The following is a 25,837-nucleotide window of genomic DNA, read 5'->3' on the forward strand; positions in this document are numbered from 1 at the left end:
CTCCCACTCCCGTCTCCAAGATTTTGCCCGCACTGCTCCCCACCTCTGGAACTCTCTCCCACTCCTCATCAGACTCTCCACCTCTTTGCAATCCTTCAATCGGGTATTCAAGACCCACTACTTCATCAAAGCCTTCCAGCTATCATTCTAACTCCCTGCTACATGCTCCTTCCTCCCCATCTACCCCATCTGTGTCACCCCTGTTTGTATTTCCCTCCCTTTTAGAATGTAAGCTCTTACGAGCAGGGCCCTCTACCCTCTTGTGCTTCTCCCTACTTTAGTTTCATCTACATCTTACTCAACACTAGGGCACCTAACACTTGGTTGCTTATGCTCTGTTGCTTATCTGGGTGTTATGGTCGCTAATGTAGCAATATATATTATCCATGTCCTGGTCCTGTATTGTATTGTTCTGTAAGTCGCTTGTCTACAACTTGTTTATGTTCTTTGTAAGGCACTGTGGAACATTTGTAGCGCCATATAAATAAATGATAATAATAAATAATAATAATAAAAATAAGCAAACAAAAATATACACAAGCCATTGAGCAACTGACTTCATCACCTAAACAATTTCAGTCAGAAGGGTAGAATTATGTGTACTGATTCTACAATAAAAACCGATACTTTCATCTCTACTAACAATATATTCACTGCTAATTTAAAAAAAAGGGTGATCTCACAATTCATCGTCCAAACATAATGATGTTTACAAAACAATGCAGTTCCGGTCTCCTGGCCAGGGTAGAGGAACAATAGAGAGCAGTGGGGCACTCTTCTAATTATGCGTGGGTTATGCAGTCCGATAGACCATGGTGCTGTATATTGGGTGATGTGCTACAGAGGATTAAACATACATCACAATTCTTCAGTTTCCATTTGAAATTATAATTATTGGTAACAGTTGTTAAAAATAGGTTTTAAAATATATACCGATATGTCCATATGCTTTACATTTTCTTAATCTTTCTGGTTATATGCACACTCCTGATTCTTCACCTAGTCTACGTCCAATAAAAGAGAGTGACCGTATATACTGTATATAGATAAGATGTATCCTCCTTACCTTCATAGGCCTTGACACATAAGTCATCAGGAGTTCCATAGATTTTCCATTGGCTCCCAAATCCTGACCCTTTATAAAGAATAACTTTTTCTTTTGCGTTACCATAGTTCAAGTGAAGATTATCCCCCTGTATTCCAAACAAAGTATCGTTCTTACAGTCCCATTTCTGGAGCTTACTAGTACCATCACATTGGTATAAGGTCACTAACGCCATGTTCGTTGTGGATGCTGCCGCCAGGCATAGAGAAGATCCTATATTTATAAGCTGATGTTTGGAAATCCATCGGAATTTTTGGGCATTGCTGTTCTCTTTACATATAGCGACCGCGATTATGGATTTCCGGGCTTCTAAACACTTCTGGTGCTCTTCATTGTAGATTAAAAATGTGTCAGAGTCTGGAAAAAAATATGTATATTTTTTTATTAATAAACTGTTTGCTATTAGCATTGTGGTTAATGAACTTGAATAGGATCCATTACATATAATGGCTTATGTAATAACATAAAAACAATGGTCAGAAATGATCTCTAAACTACAGCAACCAATGAGATATTAGCTTTCACTTTATAAACTGTCAGTAAGTTGATTTGGGTTAGGGGCGTCTTTAGAGAGGAGGGGGTCCTTGTACATTCCCCGTCCGGGGCCATCTCTTCTCTCCCTGGCGGCTGGCAGCCGACTGATGCGGCTGGCCAGCCACCGGAGCATTAGTAGACTCTTGGCACTAGAGCATGCCCAGAGTCTACTGTGCATGTGCAAAACGCCAGAAAAATGGCCGGCGCAGGACCTCGGAGAGGTAAGTTTTAAATAATATGGGTGCAGGGTGTGCGGTGCTGGCTGCCCCTGGTCCTGGGTGCCCGTGTGCACCACACACCCTGTACCCATTATAGATACGCCCCTCATTTTGGTGCTGTGCGTTACAGAGCATTTATACACATTGCACCACAGATGAATAGTTGATGAATTAGAATACTGCTTCATTACTTCTACTGCAAGGACTTCTTCAAAAGCATAAACAGCCCTGGACCTCTGAGCCCAGTCTAGTATTTGTACCGATTTCTATGGCAGAATCAGCTGATTGGCTGAGAGCGTCCTGCTCTCAGCCAATCAGTGCTTTCCCCTAGACTCCTAAGACATGGGAATTGTCATTTCAGGGTACAGCACTGTACATAGTGTACATCATTGTCTGTTGTGGTTCAGGTCACTGCATTTTATTGTTTTACCTGTGAACTACTGCATGGACAAGGGAACAGAGGGCCCGATTCAGACCCGCTCGCGAGCGCTATGCGCTCGCAAGCGGGTCGATGGTGGCCCAGTGCGCATGCGCACGACGGACCAGGCTCCGTCGTGCGCATGCGCAAGACCCGGATAGCGACGGGCAAACCATCGCTCCGGGTCTCGTACCAAAGGGGGCGTGCTGTCGATGTTGAGTGACAGCACACTCTCTTTGGTGGGCGGGCCAGGGGCGTGGCTGCCCAGACGGAGGCGTTCCCATGGGAACGCCTACTGTCTGGGGCCCGGCCCCACTGACATCACAAGTGATGTCAGTGGGAGTGCTTTCTGCTCTGTTAGAGCCGAAAGCACTCTTGGGCTTGCGGCAATGAGACCCTACCACAAGGGTGTCGTCGCAAGCCCGATGGTCGCGATGGCCTTGACCATCGTGACCATCTTCCTGGCCGCTCGCTATAGCTGTGGGTGGTCACCCACAGCTATGTGAGCAGCCAGGAGGCCGCTCTAAAAAAACAGAAGGCTGGCCCTGATTCAGAGCGAGCGCTCTGTCAGAGCGTCCGGCTCTGAATCAGGCCCAGAGCATATCCAAGGAATAGGTAAATATGAAATGTGAGGGTGTTTAATAAAAGGTTAACACAGTTGGTGTAAATCTCCTGTCATTTTTTAAATATTTTCTTTACAATGGGATTGAAGGTACCAGCGGGAACAGAATGTCTGGGCATGCTGGCTCTTGTAGTTCCACAAGTGCCAGCATGCTGAGACAGGCTTGTGGGGACCTGTAGTTCTACTGTAAAGAACAATTTTTCCTGCATCCAACACCACCAGGGATGTGGGAAAGAGTTCTGGTTGATCCTCGGGAGGGGGGACCCCGTTTTATTTTGTGGTCCCCACTTTCCAAGGATTTCCAGCCCTGAGCTGACCAGTTTGGGGCTGGTTTTACATTATGGCAGGGGGAATCCATGCTTTGTGTCTCACTGCTATAGTATAAGCCCCCTGGCTGGTTCAGCTCTGTGCTAGCTACTGGAATAACAAGGGCACCTTGTGCCGGTTTTTCCCCCCGATTTTTCAGTACCGGACCAGGCTCAGATGTCCGGGGCTAATTATGCTTTTGGGATTGGGACTCCACTCACATTCTATTTTTTAAATGAACCCTTCTATACTAGTTTACATACAAAAGCCTGTACAGATAATTCTGATCTGTACAGTGCTTTGAATCCGCTGATGGATTCATGCTTTTGTTTGTCAGCAGAGTCTATTGTAAGTGGGACAAAGAAACTGATCTTGCATACAATAGAAATTGCTGAGTGTCACCATCGAATGTAAATAGTCAAATATGCTGATTAGTAAATTTGGGTTTTTTATCATAAAACATTCCAGCGATGTCCAGCGATTAGTTTTAGAGAATGCATTCCCCACCATCAGATTTAGTATTACAAGTATGTGGCTTCACAGGCAGAACAGTCCTTAAGTGGTAACCCTGTAGCATATGAATGGCTTTATTCCCTTCACAGCAAAGTGCCCCCAGGTTACTTACCTGCTCCCCACTGGCACTAATCACCAGTGGGGAGTCTCGAGGGGACCACTGGGGCCAGTCCCGTAGTAGTGACATTACTTTTTTTTTAAACTTTAAAAGTATTTCCAGAGATGGGGAGAGGGAAAATACACCATCGCTGAGCAATATGTATGTGAGAACAACCCATTACAGCCCAGATACTCTCCTTCAATTGCAAGTTGAGATGCAACTGAAATACTTGATGTCTCTGCATTGCCCATTCTGGCACTCAAAATGTGCTCCATAAGCAAGCATACTTGTTTGTACTTAGAACAAAATAGACAGACGAATAAGATTCTTAGTAAATTCATGATTTTGAGTCTAAAACATTCCTGCTATGCCCAGTCTCTGGCTCGGGCACTAGGGATACCTCTCTAGAGGTCAAGAACAGGGGGGTTAGGGTGGTAGGACAGCAGCTGATTGGGGTGAGTGATGTCTTCCTATTGCGGCCAAACCCAGGTTTGGCTAGACCTCCCCATGATTCAGACACTGGTTTGCTCTGGGAAACACGGGAATGTAGACACAGAGGTGCACTGGGAAATACTGAAGATCCAGATGCAGGCACAGGAGAATGACACTTGGAATCAGTACGCATCTGCTGTGCTGAGTACGCATGCTGGAGATTCAAACACAGACATACTGTAGACACAGGAGAATGACACTTGGAATCAGTACACAGCTGCTGTGCTGAGTATGCATGCTGGAGATTCAAACACATGCACAGAAGAATGACACTTGGAATCAGTACGCAGCTGCTGTGCTAAGTACGCCCATTGGAGATCCAGAAGCAGGACTAGTGTAGAAATAGTTAAACTGGAGTTTCAACACAGAGACAGGTGCTGACATATACACAGAAGAACTAGACGCAGATTAGTGCTGGAGATTTAGCACAGAGACAAGTATAGAAGAAATCACTGGAGGAGTCTGATCCTGGGAAACATTTAAAAGAGTCGCTGGAAGTAAACAGTATACAACTGGGAGCGAATCCAGACGCTAGGATATAACACGTAGAAAAGAACGTGGAACTTGGAAAGCTGCAACAGCTAGTAAACACAGTCACTGGAAAAGCGTAGTTGAACAGCAGCTTCCTGTTCCTGGAGTCAAACTAAATACCCTTAGGTAGTTGGTCATTGGATCAGAAGATCAGCTGAGTGACCGCATGACATTGGGAGAGACTAGTCAGGTGACACAGACCAACATGGCTGCGCCCATGCCAGCCACCACGAGAACCAGGATGCATGCACGGAAGCCCTAGGGGGGAGAATACTTAGCCCACCACCCACTCTCACCCCCGGCGACTAAACACCTAAGCTCAATGACGCCAGCACAGTTGTGAGTAGTGGCAGTTCCCAAGCCGCATCCTAACACCCAGAAATTAGGTTTAGAAGTCTAAATTGATTCTTAAAAAATGTACCCCTTAAGATGCATATACACACAACGATTTAGTAAATGAACGAATTTAGTAAACAATTTTCGTTAATTTTTTCAAGGGACAAATTAACGAAGATTGTTTTCTAAAATCGTTCATTTACTAAATGTAATGAATGATTTTTTTGAACTACAAATGATTTTTGCATATTCCCTTACTGAAAATCGTTGAGTTGGTCAGTCTGACTGAACTACAAACGTGAACGCGCATGAACGATAATCGTTCATTGTTTTAACTCAGAAAGTGAATGATTTTTTCAATGATTGAATGATAAACGATACCGTTAACTATAAACGTTAAAAAACTCGTTGTGTGTGTATCCACCTTTAGTATTAAAAGTAGCAATAGCCTCAGATATATAGGTAGTCAAAGTTCATGCAGCCATAAACAGATGTTAGTTCACTTATACCCCTGTCAGACATAAACCCTGGCTTTACCACAGCTTGGACTTTGGTCACTGAATATGGGTTGAAGCTTGGGTTTCATTACTTACCACCTTTCACACCTGAGTGATGGACCCGGGTTATTCCTGGGTCATCACCCTTCACACCGTACCCAGGTCTTCGAGTGACCAGGGTTTTCCATCCAACAGTAGATGCTTGGAGATGATGTCATCTCTAAGTGCTACTGTGCCTGCCAATCAAGTAATTTTAGGCATGACATGGGTCAGCAAGATCCTGGCTTCTATTGTCTATTTGTGAAAGTATTGGCTGTTAGTCCAATTTCTAAATTATTCTAAAGTCGGATTTTTGGTCAATTTTGCATTGGTTTTGACTTTAGTAAATCTCCAGTTTGCAAACTAGACAGCAAATTGCACAAAAAGTGCATGATCAACCCAAACTTGACCTTTAGTAAATTTACTCCTTACTGTGTGAGAGGCGTACACCCTGGGGCTGGTGTCCAAGTAGATACTGTAGTTATCACCAGCTAAACCATTATTAATATTATACTTTATAATCTGAGTAACCATAGCAGTTTATCCAAGAGAGTTTAACATTCACTCAGCCCTCTAATGCACAATTCACAGAGACGTGTAAAGTGAGGTTGCAGTAACATGCTTCATAATGGCTTCACTTGACTAAAGAGCTTGCTTTCTACAATCCTGGAATTAAAGTGTCTATTTAGTAAAATATGCTTAAGCAGATTCATAATTATTGTCTCTGATTGCATATTTTACTTTGTGGTATATAAATGAAACTCCTGCCGGAACAGACCATGTGATAAAGGCATGTCCAAGCGACGAGAAACTGATGCTGCTGCGCAGGTCCTCAGGTTCATGGCACTAGTGCTATGTTCCTGGAGACTTATCCAATATGCGCAAATCTCTGGGAAAGTGGTCACCGCAACATTTTCCAGGTGATTTCTGTCTGCAGTGCCAGCTGATGTGGGACTACGGAGAGGTAGTATAATTATATGGGTGCAGGTTGGGCGGTGTAGGTCCCCCTGGACCCAGGGCCTTGTGTGCACCACACATTCTGTACCCATTTAAAATAAGGTAATGTTTCCCTGCTTTTCTCCAGTGACATGAGATTTACTGTAGCGCCATCCAGCTCTGGCCTGACCAGTTTAGGTCTAGTTGCCATTATTTAAGAGTGACCCCACTCTTTGTGTCTCCCTGCTACAGCATCAGCCCCCTGGCTGGTTAAGCCCAATGCTAGCCTCATGCAAATGTATTGTTTGGTTGGGTTTTCCATAATTTTGTGGTCAGTTTATTCTTCTCTATGTGAAAAAAAATTTAATTGTTGGTCCAATGTTCTATAGTCGAGGTTTTTCATAATTTTGCCATCAGTTTTCTCTTTAGTAAATGGCCAGTTTGCAAAATTTACTTGGTGTTGCCTTTTAAATAATTGCTACTTTAAAACAGCGTAAGTCTCACACGGAACTCGCCGATGACTGCAGTCCAGAGGCTATAACATTTACCCCTTGGTAAAATAAAGCAGGTATTGTTGTATTTATAGCCAGTGTTGTTTATGCACCCATTATGGTTGTTCCATATTTTGCAATTGATGTATTCACAGATTGAGTCTCCCATATACAATGGATATCGGAGAAACAGTCTATAGTATATAACCATCATTGCATATGTAGCCACTGATGTTCTTGTACATAAATCCATAGTATTATGTTTAGCAATTATTGTATCTTTAGACACTGTTAATATAGCATAAGTAGCGATTGCAAATGCAGCACTTTTTGTAATACATTTACTGTACATAGCAATTGTATGTGTGATATATATATACATATATATGTATATATACACCCCCTAATATATATATTAGGGGTGAGCGGGTTCGGATTTCTGAAATCCGAACCCCCCCGAGCCCCCCCGATCCGAGTCCAATCCGAGTCAGGCTCGACTTTTCCCGCCTGACTCGGATCTGAAATCGAGGCAAAACGTCATCATCCCGCCTTCCGAGTCTCGCGGGTTTTGGATCCTATATAAGGTACCCGCGTCGGCGCCATTTTCTCACTCGGCTGTGGACAGTGAAGAGGGAGGGTGAGAGTTAGGGCTGGCTGGGCTGTGTAGTGTAGTGTAGTGTAGTGCTGCTGTTGTCCACTACTTCAAAGTCCATAGGGGCTGGCTGTGTTGTGCTGTGCTGCTGTTGTTAATCGGGGCTGTGTCCACTACTTCAAAGTCCATAGGGGCTGGCTGGACTGTGTTGTGCAGTCAGTTCTCCATAGGGGCTGTGTCCACTCCAAAGTCCTGTGCAGTGTCCCAGTCCTAAAGGGGTGCTCTGTCCATCAGGGGTGCTCCCGCCAAGTGCTAAAAAAATAATATATTTTCTGTGTTTGTGAATTGTGTGCGCAGTAGCCGCACGTGCATCAACAAAGTAGTGCCAAGCGTGCGCCTGTGTCATAAGTAAAGGGCCGGCTGGCTTGACCGTTAAAGGGTGCTGTAACCCCCAAAGTACACTCCAGTCCAAACCAAAAAAAAATTATTTTCTGTGTTTGTGAATTGTGTGCGCAGTAGCCGCACGTGCATCAACAAAGTAGTGCCAAGCGTGCGCCTGTGTCATAAGTAAAGGGCCGGCTGGCTTGACCGTTAAAGGGTGCTGTAACCCCCAAAGTACACTCCAGTCCAAACCAAAAAAAAAATTATTTTCTGTGTTTGTGAATTGTGTGCGCAGTAGCCGCACGTGCATCAACAAAGTAGTGCCAAGCGTGCGCCTGTGTCATGAGTAAAGGGCCGGCTGGCTTGACCGTTAAAGGGTGCTGTAACCCCCAAAGTACACTCCAGTCCAAACCCAAAAAATATATATTTTCTGTGTTTGTGAATTGTGTGCGTAGTAGCCGCACGTGCATCAACAAAGTAGCGCCAAGCGTGCGCCTGTGTCATAAGTAAAGGGCCGGCTGGCTTGACCATTAAAGGGTGCTGTAACCCCCAAAGTACACTCCAGTCCAAACCAAAAAAAAAATTATTTTCTGTGTTTGTGAATTGTGTGCGCAGTAGCCGCACGTGCATCAACAAAGTAGTGCCAAGCGTGCGCCTGTGTCATAAGTAAAGGGCCGGCTGGCTTGACCGTTAAAGGGTGCTGTAACCCCCAAAGTACACTCCAGTCCAAACCAAAAAAAAAATTATTTTCTGTGTTTGTGAATTGTGTGCGCAGTAGCCGCACGTGCATCAACAAAGTAGTGCCAAGGGTGCGCCTGTGTCATAAGTAAAGGGCCGGCTGGCTTGACCGTTAAAGGGTGCTGTAACCCCCAAAGTACATTCCAGTCCAAACCCAAAAAATATATATTTTCTGTGTTTGTGAATTGTGTGCGCAGTAGCCGCACGTGCATCAACAAAGTAGTGCCAAGCGTGCGCCTGTGTCATAAGTAAAGGGCCGGCTGGCTTGACCATTAAAGGGTGCTGTAACCCCCAAAGTACACTCCAGTCCAAACCAAAAAAAAAATTATTTTCTGTGTTTGTGAATTGTGTGCGCAGTAGCCGCACGTGCATCAACAAAGTAGTGCCAAGCGTGCGCCTGTGTCATAAGTAAAGGGCCGGCTGGCTTGACTGTTAAAGGGTGCTGTAACCCCCAAAGTACACTCCATTCCAAACCAAAAAAAAAATTATTTTCTGTGTTTGTGAATTGTGTGCGCAGTAGCCGCACGTGCATCAACAAAGTAGTGCCAAGCGTGCGCCTGTGTCATAAGTAAAGGGCCGGCTGGCTTGACCATTAAAGGGTGCTGTAACCCCCAAAGTACACTCCAGTCCAAACCAAAAAAAAAATTATTTTCTGTGTTTGTGAATTGTGTGCGCAGTAGCCGCACGTGCATCAACAAAGTAGTGCCAAGCGTGCGCCTGTGTCATAAGTAAAGGGCCGGCTGGCTTGACCATTAAAGGGTGCTGTAACCCCCAAAGTACACTCCAGTCCAAACCCAAAAAATATATATTTTCTGTGTTTGTGAATTGTGTGCGCAGTAGCCGCACGTGCATCAACAAAGTAGTGCCAAGCGTGCGCCTGTGTCATAAGTAAAGGGCCGGCTGGCTTGACCATTAAAGGGTGCTGTAACCCCCAAAGTACACTCCAGTCCAAACCAAAAAAAAAATTATTTTCTGTGTTTGTGAATTGTGTGCGCAGTAGCCGCACGTGCATCAACAAAGTAGTGCCAAGCGTGCGCCTGTGTCATAAGTAAAGGTCCGGCTGGCTTGACCGTTAAAGGGTGCTGTAACCCCCAAAGTACACTCCAGTCCAAACCCAAAAAATATATATTTTCTGTGTTTGTGAATTGTGTGCGCAGTAGCCGCACGTGCATCAACAAAGTAGTGCCAAGCGTGCGCCTGTGTCATAAGTAAAGGGCCGGCTGGCTTGACCGTTAAAGGGTGCTGTAACCCCCAAAGTACACTCCAAACCAAAAAAAAAAATATTTTCTGTGTTTGTGAATTGTGTGCGCAGTAGCCGCACGTGCATCAACAAAGGAGCAGCGCCAAGCGTGCGCCTGTGTCCCATAAGTAAAGAGCCGGTTGGCTCATTTCTTTTTTTTTTATATAATCTATTTTTATTGAAAATGAAAGCAGCACAGTACATATATGGCCTACAACGGCCCACAGAAACAGCAAACAAGATCAAGTAACAATATGGATTCAGTGGACAAATATACTCAAACAACATGAAATATAGGAGCAAGAAAGAATAAATCTCAAATCGCTTAATTTTGAACGTGCCTTCAAATATTACTAACTGAAATAGAATGAAAAACAAAAATAAACAATCAATATAAAAACAAAAATCAAAATAACTAAGTAAATAATAATATATAGAAAGAAAGATAACAAAATAATAGTAGGTAAAAATAAAAGAGGATGTCACAATATCCTAAGAAGCATTTAAATATTTATTTTGTACTCAGCAGTCTCTTTAAAATTCAGCCAGCAATACCAAATGTCAGTAAAATCTAGGGGAGAGGATTTAGACAATGAGAGGTCTTCCATATACATATACTGATCTATTCTCTGGAACCATCGAGAGATGGGAGGACAAGTCGAAGACCTCCAATAACATGGTACAGTAGCCCTCGCAGCATTCACCAGATGACGCAACACGGATTTTTTATATATGGATATTGGAAGGTCAGATAAATTTAGCAACCAAAATTCAGGTTTATCAGATAAAGGAAGACCAGTGATCAATTCCGATAATTGTCGAACCTTCCTCCAGAAATCAGCTATCACCGGGCATTGCCACCAAATGTGGAGGGGAGTGCCCACCGCCTGTTGACATCGCCAACATAAATCAGGTAAATTTGGAAACATCCGGTGGATGTGAACAGGGCATCTATACCACCTTGCCAGAATCTTATATTGGGTTTCTAAAACTTGGAGTGAAGAAGAACTAGCAAAAGTAAAATCAAATATTTGTGACCACTGATCCTCAGTTAGGTCCCTTCCTAGTTCACTATGCCAAGCAGAGACATAAGAAGGTAGAGATGGTTTAGAGCATTCAAGACATATTTGGTATATGGAAGAAATAAGGTGTCTTGGTGGTTCTACTGCCATACATAAAACTTCAAATTTAGTTGGAGTCCAGCGAGGTTCACTAGCCTTAAGAGAATTCACATAATGTCTTAATTGGAGAAATACCCAAAACGAACGAGGTGGGAGATTACATATTTGCTGGAGTTCTGTAAAGGATCGTAATCCACTAGGTGTCACTAGATGGGATATACGTGTAATACCTTTTGTGGACCAACTAGATAAATTAGATGCCATAAGGCCTGGGGGAAAATCCGGGTTATCTACCAGCGGAGTAGGTAATGAAGCGCATGGGCTAAACAAGGGGAGGTTTCTAAATTTATTCCAACAGCGTAGAGTGGGGCCTAGTGTCGGGTGAGATAAGTACGGACATTTAACAATCCAGGGAAGGACATGGGGTGGTTTACCTACTGTGTGACCTACCACACATGACCATTGTTTGATTGCAGATAGACGGGACATTTCAACAATCCTAGACAAGTGAACTGCATGGTAATAAGTAAGGAAGTGGGGTAATTGCAAACCACCTCTCAAACGGCTTTGCGTTAATACAGCCTGTGATAGTCTGGGTCTGCCTGAGCCCCAAACAAAATGACCCACTAAACTTTGTAGTTCCCGAAAAAAGGAGACTGGTATGGCAATAGGCAACACTTGCATCAGATATAAAACCTTAGGCAAAATAGACATCTTAACCGTGTTAATTTTACCCAACCAGGATAGCTTCAATATAGGCCATCTCTGAAAATCTGTCTTAAATTGTTGAATAAGAGGGGGAAAATTTAGCTGATACAAATTATTATTTGAAGGGGATAGAAGAACACCCAAATATTTAAGACTAGAAGAAGTCCAAACAAAGGGAAAAGCACCTCTAAGACTTGTCACAGTGCTGTCAGGGGTTGATACATTCATGGCAACGGATTTGGAATAATTGATTTTAAAATTAGAGACCCCACTGAATCTATCAAACTCATGCATGAGGGCAGGGAGAGAGGTCACCGGCAAAGAGATGGTAGCAAGGAGATCATCGGCAAATAGTGCCAATTTGTACTCATGGTCTCCAATCTGCACACCTTTAATATCCCCATTACATCGGATAGCCCTCGCCAATGCCTCCATGCAAAGTACAAATATAAGAGGAGACAGTGGGCATCCTTGACGTGTACCATTATTGATCGGGAAAGATTCCGAAAGGGCCCCATTGACCCATACTCTGGCTGTGGGAAATTTATAAAGGGCTAAAATACGATGAAGACAGTGAGAGCCTAACCCCATATATCGAAGAAGGCCTTCCATGAACTGCCAATCAATCCTGTCGAAGGCCTTCTCTGCATCTGTTGAGAGAAGAATAACAGGGGACCCAGTACTTTTAACAAAATGGATTATATCAATAACCTTAGAGGTATTGTCCTTGGCCTCCCTACCTCGAACAAATCCCACTTGGTCTTCGTGTATCAAGCCAGGGAGAAGAGAACGCAGCCTATTTGCCAGCATTTTAGCATACAATTTTAAATCATTATTTAATAAAGAAATAGGCCTATAGCTAGCGCATTGTGCAGGGTCCTTCCCCTCTTTAGGGATTATTGAAATATGTGCTTCAAGTGTCTGAGGGGAAAAGCCTACTCTATCGGAAACTTCATTACAGGCTTTCAGAAAAAGGGGCAAAAGCATGGAGCGAAACATCTTATAGTAACTTACAGGAAAACCATCGGGGCTGGGACTTTTCCCAAGAGGGGTATTTGACAGAGCAAGATCCAGTTCCTCGTAGGTAAAGGGGCGATCGAGAGAAGTCAGATCACTCTCATCGAGTTGTGGGAAATCAACCGAAGAGAGGTCATTTCTGATCGCTTCCTGATGCGTTAATAAATGGGAAGGTGTTTGTTCTTTACGTAAATTATAAAGTTTCAAATAATTTTGAAAGGCAGCTGCAATCTGAGGAAAGGTGTGGACAACATTCCCCTTTGAATCCCGAACATTGGAGACATAAGATTATAGCCTCTGGGTTTTTAGAGCTCTAGCTAGCATTTTGCCAGGCTTGTTTCCCCATTGATAAAATTTATGTCTGCATTTCTGTAAATCCAATTTAGTTTTATCCTGAAGAAGCTTATTAAGAGCCTGTCTTGCTTCAGTAAGTTCTCTCAATGTAGTTGCATCTAAAGAGGATTTATGGGATGTTTCCAGGGACTTAATACGGGCTAGAAGTTGTTGCTGTTGAGCCATCCTTTCCCTTTTTAATCTAGAACCTACCTGAATACAATGTCCTCTAATCACACATTTGTGTGCCTCCCACACCATAATCTTAGACACATCTGGAGCGTCATTAATATCGATGTATTCAGTAATGGCTTTTAGAAGATCATTTTTAGTACAGGGGTCACTAAGTAAGGTCTCATTAAAGCGCCATGTCCACGGTCTGGGTGTCGAGTTACGGAAACATATATTTGCAAAAATTGGGGCATGGTCAGACCATGTGATATGACCTATTTGACTATGGGGAAAATATTGAAGGTTTCTATGATCTATAAGAAAATAATCAATACGTGAATATACAGAGTGCGGATTAGAGTAAAACGTATAATCTCTAACCGTTGGATGTTGAGTCCTCCATAAATCTATCAATTGGTATTCAGAAAAGAGTTGACGTACTCTATGATGATCCCGCAAGGAGACTCGGGGCGATCCCAAAGAACAGTCTAACACAGGGTCTAAGGACCAATTAAAGTCTCCACCTATAATTACACATCCCTCTCTCAATGGTTCCAAAAGTTTCAAGACCTTGTTAAAAAATTGCCTCTGTTTCTGATTAGGAGAATAAACATTCACAATAGTGTATATTTGATTATATATCTTACATTTCAATATCTGACATCTGCCTTCCACTAGAATATGATGACATATATCTGTAACGGCGAGTCTACGAGAAACAAGTATAGCCACTCCCAAGGATTTACTCTGAGAGTTATTACTACAAAACACATGAGGGTAATCATAATTCCCAAGCTTAGGAGCAACTAGTTGTTTAAAGTGTGTTTCTTGCACAAAAGCCACATCTACTCTCTCTAGGTGAAGTTCTCGCAGTAAAGTGGACCGTTTTTCAGGAATATTAAGACCTTTAACATTAAAGGAACATATTTTTATATTTTCTGGGTTAAGGGGGGCCATGGCAGCGGCTGTGGGAAGGATTAGTCATAAACAGAGAGCGAGGCATTATATGAATCTTATAAGAGTTTACATGGGCAGTAGAGATATAGCGACCAAAAAGGGAAAAAACAAAAACAAAAATATTAAAATAAAAACAAGAATAATAAGAAAAAGAAATAAAATAGTATAAGAAAAACAACAACAAAAAAATCTTATTAGAATAAACAGAGAAATATATCCATGAGGAAAAATTTCCGCTGTTGGAGCAGGCAGGAGACAATAGTCGGCCCATGCTCCAAGGTCAAAAATGCGGAACGACCCAACTGGGGTAAGGCAGCTATAACCACCCCCCGGGAATAAAGAACTAACATATATCCTGTAAACGGCAATATCAAAAAAAAAAGAAATCATCTACACAATAAAAATAACAGTACCATCTACATTAGTATCATAAATGTATGAGGCATATCAATATAACAATTCCAGAAAAATTTCATAAAGAAACTTACTAAAACATATATAACCTTACAAAATCTGCTGTGTGATTAGAACGAAAAACATAAATAAATACTTTCCTTTCGTATAAATGACAAATAGAAAGCATTAAACTGTTAGGTAAGAACCAAGACAATTATAAGAATCTATAATCATCAAATGATCAGTGAACAAACTGACCCCCAACAATATCAAAAAGGATACAATTCCGGACATGTATCCTGTCTGAGCTCAACAAAATAGCAAAGAATCACATTTAAATATCGCAGGTGATCAGGTGTCAGAGACTGTCCCTTGAACTCGAGGAGAAGCTGATTTATGTCTCTGCCCCCTCACTACTGTCCAAGGAGCTTTTGTAACAGGTGAGACGGGTGGATCTAGACGTGAAAACAGGTGGAGCCAATCTTGGAGAGGAGGTATTGAAATAGAAAGTGCGTCACAGAAAGTATCCAGGTCTTCTGGTATCTGTAAGACTAGTTGGCGACCATCATGCATGACTTGGATACTCAGAGGAAATCCCCAACGAAAACGGACACCTTTCTGTTTAAGAACGTCGGTAAGAGGTTTAAGAAGACGCCTTTGATGGAGTGTATTCCAGGAGAGATCAGGGAAAATTTGAACTTTATTGCCATTAAATTCAATACCATCCAATTTGCGTGCTTTGCTGAGGATCTCTTCCTTAAGATGATGGTAGTGGAGCCGACAAATAATGTCTCTGGGAACCTCAGAGTGAAGACCCTTTGGACGTAGGGCCCGGTGAGCACGATCAAAAAGAATTGCATTGTCTGGTTCTGCATCAGTAAGTTCATTGAACATTTCTTAAAGGCTGGTGTAACCCACAAAGTGCACTACTCTCCAGCAAAAATAAAAAAATATTTTCTGTGTTTAGCCGCACGTATATATCAAATCGATATAACATAAATGGAGGACCAAACTTTCTCTGATAAAAATAAAATAGAGAAAGATCAAGAACCACTTCCTCTTAGTGCTGAAGCTGCTGCCACTAGTCATGACATAGACGATAACATGCCATCAACGTCGTCTGCCAAGGCCGATGCCCAATGTCATAATAGAGGGCACATACAATCCCAAATGACAAAGTTCAGGAAAATGACCTTGAAAAAAACATTTAAATCAGCTGAAGAGAAACGTAAACTTGCCAATATGCCATTTACGACACGGAGTGGCAAGGAACGGCTAAGGTCGATCCCTAGTATGTTCATGACTAGTGGTTCAGCTTCACATGACGATGGAAGCCCTCCTCCCACTAAAAAAATCAAAAGAGTTAAGCTGGCAAAAGCACAGCGAAGAACTGTGCTTTCTAAGAAGATATCACAAATCCCCAAGGAGAGTCCAAGTGTGGTGGTGGTTGCGATGCCTGACCTTCCCAGCACTGGACGGGAAGAGGTGGCTCTTTCCACCATTTGCACGCCCCCTGCAAGTGCTGAAAGGAGCACCCACAGTCCACTTGCTGATATGCAAATTGAAGATGTCACTGTTGAAGTACAACAGGATGAGGATACTGGTGTAGCTGGCGCTGAGGAGGAAGTTGGCGAGGAGGATTCTGATGGTGATGTGGTTTGTTTAAATCAGGCTCCGGGGGAGACAGTTGTTGTCCGTGGGATGAAAAAGCCCATCACGGTCATGCCTGGGCAGAAGACCAAACATTCCACCTCTTTGGTCTGGCAATATTTCTATCCAAATCCGGACAACAACTGTCTTGCCATATGTACCTTATGTAAAGGTGGAATAAGTAGGGGTAGGGACGTTAACCACCTAGGAACATCCTCCCTTATACGGCACCTGCAGCGCGTTCATAATAAGTTACTGTCAAGTTCAGAAACTTTGGCTAAGACCGTAAGCAGTCCAGGGACACCTAAATCCCGTTGTCCTGTTGTATCCAAGCGCCTGCAAACCACACCGTCAACTCCCTCCTCGTCAATTTCCTCCTTAGTCAGGTTCGGAAGTAGTCCTGCAGGCCATGTCACTGGCATGACTGACTCTCCTATCCCGGATTCCTCTGGAGGATCCTGCATTGCTACGCCTCCTGCTGCCGCTGCTGCTGTTGCTGCTGCTGGGAGTCATTCATCATCCCAGAGAGGAAGTAGGAACACCACTACTTTTACTAAACAATTGACCCTCCAACAGTCCTTAGCGAGGAGGATGAAGTACGACAGCAGTCATCCTGAAGCAAAACGTATAACTGAGGCCTTGACTGCTATGTTGGTGTTAGACGTGCGTCCGGTATCCGCCATTAGTGCAGTGGGATTTAGACAATTGATGGAGGTAGTGTGTCCCCGGTTCCAAATCCCGTCTAGATTCCACTTCACTAGGCAGGCGATACCGAGACTGTACAGAAACGTCAGAAAAAGTGTCCTCAGTGTCCTGAAAAATGCCATTGTACCCAATGTCCACTTAACCACGGACATGTGGACAAGTGGAACAGCGCAGACTAAGGACTATATGACTGTGACAGCCCACTGGGTAGATGTATCACCTTACGCAGCAACAGCAGCAGCGTCACCAGTCACAGCATCTCAGAAACGCCAGCTCGTTACAAGGCAGGCTACGCTGTGTATCACCGGTTTCAGTAAGAGGCACACCGCCGACAACCTCTTAGAGAAACTGAGGGAAATCATCGCCCAGTGGCTTACCCCACTTAGACTCTCCTGGGGATTTGTGATATCTGACAACGCCACCAATATTGTGCGGGCATTACATCTGGGCAAATTCCAGCACGTCCCATGTTTTGCTCACACAATAAACTTGGTGGTGCAGAATTTTCTGAAAAGCGACAGGGGCGTGCAGGAGACGCTTTGGGTGTCCCGAAAAATTTCAGGCCACTTTCGCCATTCAGCGATTGCGTGCCAAAGACTGGAGTGCCAGCAAACACTCTTGAACCTGCCCCGCCATCACCTGAAGCAAGAGGTTGTGACGCGGTGGAACTCAACCCTCTATATGCTTCAGAGGATGGAGGAGCAGCGAAAGGCCATTCAAGCCTATACATCCACCTATGACATAGGCAAAGGAGGGGGTATGCACCTGACTCAAGCGCAGTGGAGAATGATTTCCGTGTTGTGCAAGGTTCTCCAGCCCTTCGAACTTGCCACACGTGAAGTCAGTTCAGACACTGCCAGCTTGAGTCAGGTCATTCCCCTCATCAGGCTTTTGCAGAAGCAGCTGGGGAAAGTGAAGGAGGAGCTAAGACGGAGCAATTCCGCTTGGCATGTGGGACTTGTGGATGAAGCCCTTCATTCGCTTTGCCAGGATTCCAGGGTGGTCAATCTGTTGAAATCAGACCACTACATTTTGGCCACCGTGCTCGATCCTAGGTTTAAAGCCTATGTGGTGTCTCTCTTTCCGGCCGATACAAGCCTGCAGAGGTGCAAAGACCTGCTGGTGAACACACTGTCAGCTGAAGCGGAACGTGACACGTCAACAGCTCCTTCTTCATTTTCTCCCGCAACTGGGGCTGCCAGGAAAAAACTTAGGTATCCTAAGCAACCCGCTGGCGGTGATGCAGGGCAGGCAGGACCAAGTTTGGACATCTGGTCCGGACTGAAGGACCTGGCAACAATTTCTGACATGTCTACTGTCACTGCATATGATACTGTCACCATTGACAGAATGGTGGAGGATTACATCGGTGACAGCATCCAAGTAGGCATGTCAGACAGTCCATACCTGTACTGGCAGGAAAAAGAGGCAATTTGGAGGCCCCTGTACAAACTGGCTCTATTTTACCTGAGTTGCCCCCCCTCCAGTGTGTACTCCGAAAGAGTGTTAAGTGCAGCCGGGAACCTTGTCAGCGAAAGGCGTAGGAGGTTGCTTCAACAGAATGTGGAGAAGATGATGTTCATCAAAATGAATTATCAGCTCTTCCAGGGAGACCAGCCTCCAGAACGTACAGAGGGACCTGTGGTGGTGGATTCAAGTGGGGACGAGTTAATACTTTGTGAGGATGAGGATGTACACACTGAAGAGGGTGAGGAATCGGTGGATGAGGAGGATGAGGATGACATCTTGCCTCCGTAGAGCCAGTTTGTGCAGGGACACATTAATTGCCAGCTTGTTTTGTGGGGGCCCAAACGAACCAATCATTTCAGCCACAGTTGTGTGGCAGACCCTGGCGCTGAAATGATTGGTTTGTTAAAGTGTGCATGTCCTGTTTATACAACATAAGGGTGGGTGGGAGGGCCCAAGGACAATTCCATCTTGCACCTCTTTTTTTTCTTTGCATTATGTACAGTTTGGGGCCTAGTTTTTCAAACTGCCATCCTGTCTGCCACTGCAGTATCACGCCTAGATGGGTCACGTGTTTGTGCCGCCCACTCGTGTCGCTTAGCATAGTCATCCAGCTACCTCGGTGCAACCTTTTGGACATAAAAACACTATTGTGAGGTGTGAGGTGTTCAGAATAGACTGGAAATGAGTGGAAATTAAGGTTATTGAGGTTAATAATAGCATAGGAGCAGAAAAACCTACAAATTCTGTGATTTTAGCTGTTTTTATGCTTTTTTAAAAAAAAATACAGATCCAAAACACAAAACCCAGAACCCAAAACACGGAAGGGTGGTTTTGGCAAAACCAATCCAGATCCAAAACACGAAGAAAGATCCAGATCCAAAACCAAAACACGAAAAGTGGGCGGTGCACACCCCTAATATATATATATATATCGTGGTCTTAAGCTTAAACATATTGATACTAGGTGGATTCACAATTTGGGGACCCTTGCTCCCGAGGGCCTCAGCGACCACCTGGGCCTATATAATTTTCAGTAATCTTCAGAGGCTTTATAATCCATCTGTAATAGCATTATGGTATGTCATTGTTAGTGTTGTATATATAGCTAGTATGTAAATTGAGTCCCTTAGTCCATAGGTTCTCAAACTCGGTCCGCAGGACCCCAAACAGTGCATGTTTTCCAGGTATCCTTACAGAATTGCAAGTGAAATAATTAGCTCCACCTGTAGATCTTTTAAAATGTGTTAGTGAGTAATGAACACACCTCTGCTCCTGCTGGGTGACCTGGAAAAAGTGAACTGTGTGGGGTCCTGAGGACCGAGTTTGAGAACCACTGCTTTAGTCCTTAGCCATGTGCACTGGAGATATATTATACTATAGTGAGTAATTTAGTGACATGTACATTAAGCAGAATATTCTACCCTACTGGTAATGTATGATGCGGATATTTACAGTTGTTTGGTTGATCTCTGATGTACCGCTATGTTGATGTCTACCAGAGCCTTTGAATTGATCGTCTTTTATGATTTGTATTACCATTTTTTCAGCTTTTTGTTTATTGTTTAATGTATTTCCATGGTGATGGGTGAACACTGTATGACGTGCCATGTGGCATGCGTGATGACGTCATCTTTGGATGCCACCGGCCGGGAAACGAGTCCCGCTTCCGGGGTATGGCGTGCACTTCGTGATGTTTATAAGGTGAGATACTTGTATATGTCCTTATTCCTGATGAAAGTGCTACTGTAAATAAAGCACTGAAACGTTGACAATAATGCCGCTGTGAGACTGTGAGTTCTATTTTAGCCTGGAGTGCTGCACTTAACTTGTATGTTCTGCATTGTCCCCTGCTCGTGCGTGCACCCGGCTGGTACTTTATCTTCCAGGGAGAGCTGTACCTTTTCTAAGAAGTATATATATATATATATATATAAGGTCCATAGAGTTGGCACTCCCTCCACTGAATGAAAAGACCAGGGTGCCAGCAAAAGAAATCAATTATAAACATCCATTGGCAGTGGCACTCATCGGATTTCCAGAAGGTAAATTCAGGCACACACAGTGTATTGTATAATATATATATTAGAGATGAGCGGGTCGGGTTCTCAGAGAACCAGACCCGATCCGGGCAGTGATCCGAGTCTGGCTCGGGTTTTCCCAGCAGACTCGGATCCCAAAACGAGGCAAAACGTCATCAACCCAATGTCGGATTCTCGCAGGTTTTGGATACTATAAAAGGTACCCGGTCATCTGCGCCATTTCACACTGGCTGTGGAAAGTGAAGTGAGCAGACGTGCTGTGTCTATGCAGGGGTGCTGTGTCTGTCCAGGGCAGGTGCTGACGTGTCCATTGCTTTGTCCATCCAGGGGCTGTGTCTGCTGTGTCCATCCAGGGCAGGGGCTGCTGTGTCCATCCAGGGGTTGCTGTGTCCATCCAGGGGCAGTGACTGCTATGTCCATCCAGGGGCTGTTGTGTCCATCCAGGGCAGGAGCTGCTGTGTCCATCCAGGGGTTGCTGTGTCCATCCAGGGGCAGTGGCTGCTGTGTCCATCCAGGGGCTGCTGTATCCATCCAGGGCAGGAGCTGCTGTGTCCATCTAGGGTTGCTCTACTTGTCCAAGGGTGCCCAGTGTAAAATAAAATAAAAGCTAATAAAAGCTAAATAATATTTTTGTTTTTGTTTATACACACACCCTTTTCAATGACCATGCCCCCTTTTCGGCGCACGCGGAAGTGCCCTCTCTAGCTCCGGCGCCCTGCCTGCCGCCAGAGCTAGAGTGAACACTATATTATTATTTTTTTTTACTGTGTCGCTGCCAGTCAGACTGCAGTGTAATATTCATACATGTATTGTGACACTATAAGTCGTAGCGCAGTGTAATATTCAACACGTATTGTGACACTGTAAAGGATAGCGCAGTGTATTCATAAAAATTATTGAGACACTGTAAGTGGAAATGCAGTGTAATATTCAACACAGCGCAGTGTGTTATTCTTTTCTTATTCATATAAAAAATCTTGTGACACTTTAAATAAAGGCTTGGGTGCTAGTATAATCTGGGGTGATGGTATAGGATGGGGTAATGATATAAACTGTGGTTATAGGTTGGGGTGATGACATAAACTTGAGTGACAATATAAAATTAAAATGGGGTTACAGACTGGGGTGACTATACAGGCTTGGGTGATGGTAAAGGGCTGTGGTAACAATATAAACTGGGGTTATAGTGTGGTGTGGCGCCTGGGCATAAGACTAGAAAATCCACGTCTTGGGTGTGTAATTATTCTTACCCAAATCCTGACAACAGTTGTGAAGGCATCTGTACCATATGTGAAGCTAAAGTTAGTAGAGGTAGGGACGTTAACCAACTAGGCACCTCCTACCTGTTATGTCATTTGCAGTTTGTGCAATTTATTTAACAATATTGTAATAATTTGGAAATTAATAGCAAGCAGTCCAGTATCAGCTACCAGCAGTTTGGACCAGCACATGCAATCTCCACCACCAACACTCTCATCATCAACCTCCTTAATAATTGAAGGTAGTCCTTACAAAATATTGTTTTGTGGGGGCCCAAACAAACCTACTTCAGCCACAAAAATGTCAGCCATTTTCGCTAAAGTGCTTGATTTGTTAAACTGTGCATGTCCTTTTTAATATCCCACATAAGAGTGGGTGGGAGGGCCCAAGGACATTTCCATCTAGGCACCTCTTTTCTTTACATTTTGCACAATATGGGGCATTGCCGACTGACATTCTTATAGTTTATTAAACTGCCATCCTATCTGCTACTACTGTGTGGTAATGTTTCATAGATATCCTATATTTTTTTAAACTGCCTTGCGTTTGTACCGCTGCTCTGTCGCTTACTTTAGCCAGCCAGCTGGCTGTAACCTATGGCCTATATTGGTGAAAAAAGTAGTGAAAACAATATTGTGAGCTGTGCGGTGGTTAATAATGTCTAGAAATGCCTAAAAATGATTGTTATTAAGGTAACTAACACTGTAGGAACAAAAACAGATGGTTTATGTGATTTTAGCTGTTTTTACAATTTTTTTATAAAAATCCAGAACCAAAACCAAAACACACAAGGGCAATTTTGCAAAACCGAATCCAGATCCAAAACCTCAAAGGAGATACAGATAAAAAACATGGCGGTCGGCACACATCCCTATAGCAAATGCATATATAGCAATTGTATACAGTATGTAGCCATTATTGTTGTATACATATACATATATTACATTACATTGCTCTCCTGTTCAGATCAGACAGGCTAAAGAAAGGAGCTATTTGCTGGGTTGTTGCTTTTGCAGTTTTCTGGACAACCAAAGAATTTTTTTTTTATATAGAGCCACTGTCAAAATTGCACCTAATAAGGAGCGATTGCCCACTTTCAAAATTGTATTATACCCCTGATGAAGTCCTGGTGGAGGACAAAACGCATTGGCTGTGTGCTATCTACCCTATATAGGGGTGTTATACATATTGCGGTGTTATATTATTTTATATCAATATAACTATGGATTTTATCTGGCTATATACTGTTGATTGAAAAAGATTTTATGTATAATAAATATTATTTATATTAATTGTGGCCTTTGGGCCTTCTTTGGGTGTATTCTTGGTGCAAGAGTTTATTTTTAGATATTTATCTCCTTAAGAAGATATGGAGTTTTTCTTCATATTAAGAAAATCCAATCGTATTGGAGAAAAGCCACACTAAAGTTTTTAGTATGAATAAAGTGGACAAGTCGGCCGTAGGATCCATCTCTTCCAAAAATTTATAATACTGCAAATTGGATTACGAGCTTATTATATATTGGACTTTTTAAATATACTTAATTGAAGTGAACAGTTCATTATTTGTTTTCTTAGGGGCGCGTCTTCTATACTACTCCATAAAATATTGTGTTCTAGCCCCTACTAACAGGGCGGTTGTTTTTAGAAGGTTTGCAGCCATTTATTATATACTAACAAAAGCTGAGCGCAGGTTAAAGGCATTTCTTTGTGTGACATATATATATATATATATATATATATATATATATATTTATATATATATATATATATATATATATATATAGAATGATAGGTAGCACACAAAACCTCATAGTATTGAGGGTGCCAGGATTGAATTAATTACAAAGCAAAGTGTCCTAATCCAGACAAAAATCCAGCCCACCTTCCAATTGAAAAAATATATATTTAGTGTATCACCAACAGGGTAAAACAAGCCATAGAGGTATTTGGATACTTAGCACATATCACAATGAGTTGCAAAGGACCCGGGGAGCCATGCTCTGAACCCGGCTGGTTCCAATGAGTTGCAAAGGACCCGGGGAGCCATGCTCTGAACCCGGCTGGAACCGGATTAGGACACTGCTATATATATATATATATATATATATAGACATTGTTGTGGCTAGTGCCAAACCATACGAAGCATATATATATTTATATATATATATATATATATATATATACACCTATATATATATATATATATAAATGGGAGAGAGGAAAAGGCGCCTGATAGTGTAATATATTTAGTAGAAAGATATTGGACATGTGACAAAATAGATCTTATATGCGTACCAGATTTTTAGGATGAGTTGGTAGATATATTCCGATTTTGAATATTCCAATATTTCCAAAAAGTGACCCGTGCAATATAAATATACGTAAAAAATATGTATATATAATATATGATAAAAAATATATTTTATAGTGAAAAAATAAACTCTTAATATAATTAATAAATACAGAGTGTATATATAAAAAATAATTTTGAATAGAGTATAGGGGACAAAAGGGTAAAAACAATGTGGAATCTATAAAAAAAGGGGGGTATATGATGCAGGAGATGTAAAACAATAACATATACAGGGAGGTAAACAATATAGTCAGCTAAGTAAAAAATCCATAAAACTTAGCTGAAAAAAGAGTCCAATAAAGTGCTAATGCAGACGCCCCAATAGCTGTCTGTTCCTTAGTCCATATACTGGTGGGTGGAGACCGGGTAAAATCCAACAGGTGTTTATTTTCTCACTACAGGCAGGAACACAGCATCTTCCAAAACAGTAATACAGTTCTTTTAGTGGACTCACAGGTCCAGGATCCCTAACACTAGTCATCCCCAGGCCTATAACCTGGATGACTACTTCACCATCAGGATCATCAGCCCTGTGCACAAACACCATTTTTAAAGCTAGCCAACAGGTGCTACTAATCAGCCTAGCTGCAGTTCATCTCTGACCTTAAAGAAAATCTGGACTGGATCGATGTTCAACGGCTGTTCCACATTTAAACCAGTGAAGTCCTGCTGTCCCTGTCACAATAAATATATATATAATATATATATATATATATATATATATATTATATATATATATATATATATATATATAAACAAACACACACAGATTGTTCTAAATGTAGCAATTATTGTATATTGAGAAACTTATTTTAATATGTGTAGCAATTGTATATGTGTCAGTTGTGATATACATGTAGATATTGTATATTTAGCATTTGTTGTATATGTAGCAATTGTATATGCAGTGATTGGTGTATCTGTTGCATATGTAATCAGTTGTAGTATATATGTAGCAATTGTTATATATGCAGATGTTATATATGTATCCATTATTGCATAATGTACATATCCATTATTGTATATTTAGAGCTTTAGCTTTTACTCTGTACAATTTGTCTGTACATGACCACTTGACAAATAATTAGAATGCAAGATAAATGGTGTAGTGCACATTCATTATAGCATACATCTTGTGTTCTTTTATTTCATTTATATACTTTGTATTGTCCATAGATTATATAAGAGTCTGTCATGGTGCATAATTCATACCTGTAAACACAACAAAAAATACAACACAATATGACCGTACAAGTAGGTAGGAGGTAACTCACCCAACTGAAGAGATGGGCGGATAAAGTAAAGAAGTATGAGAATGATGGAGGCAATCATTGTAAATATCTCATTATATACTCTTCCAAGTGTATAAGAAATGGAGCAGATGTAAAGACTACGGTCTTAGGAGTCTTGAGTTCAACCTGATGAAGCACCAAACTGATCCTCGACTTTTGACAATCTGCGACATCCAAGGAAAGTTGTGGCTTTTAAATGATAAGGAAGTATTTTGTCACATGGGGCACTAATTTTGCTTTCATAAGCTAAATTCTATTGTCCACTCTCCTTGG

At 42.4% G+C, this 25,837-nt stretch overlaps 1 protein-coding gene across 1 annotated transcript in view; it reads right to left on the reverse strand.

Annotated features, from left to right (window-relative positions):
• Nucleotides 1-25,619, reverse strand: part of LOC148517457 (macrophage mannose receptor 1-like) — a 273,872-nt gene extending 248,253 nt beyond the window's left edge. Inside the window, exons 1-2 of the mRNA XM_088478603.1 lie at nucleotides 25,547-25,619; nucleotides 1,067-1,462 (exon numbers count right to left, since the gene is read on the reverse strand). Coding sequence (XP_088334729.1) covers nucleotides 1,067-1,462; nucleotides 25,547-25,604 — 454 coding nt within the window. The 5' untranslated portion in view covers nucleotides 25,605-25,619. The remainder of the gene's footprint in view (nucleotides 1-1,066; nucleotides 1,463-25,546) is intronic.
• Between the last annotated feature and the right edge of the window lie 218 nt (nucleotides 25,620-25,837).

The sequence above is a fragment of the Taudactylus pleione genome, unplaced genomic scaffold, assembly GCF_031769625.1.
Source record: "Taudactylus pleione unplaced genomic scaffold, aTauple2 ptg000216l, whole genome shotgun sequence".
NCBI classification, from domain to species: Eukaryota; Metazoa; Chordata; class Amphibia; order Anura; family Myobatrachidae; genus Taudactylus; species Taudactylus pleione.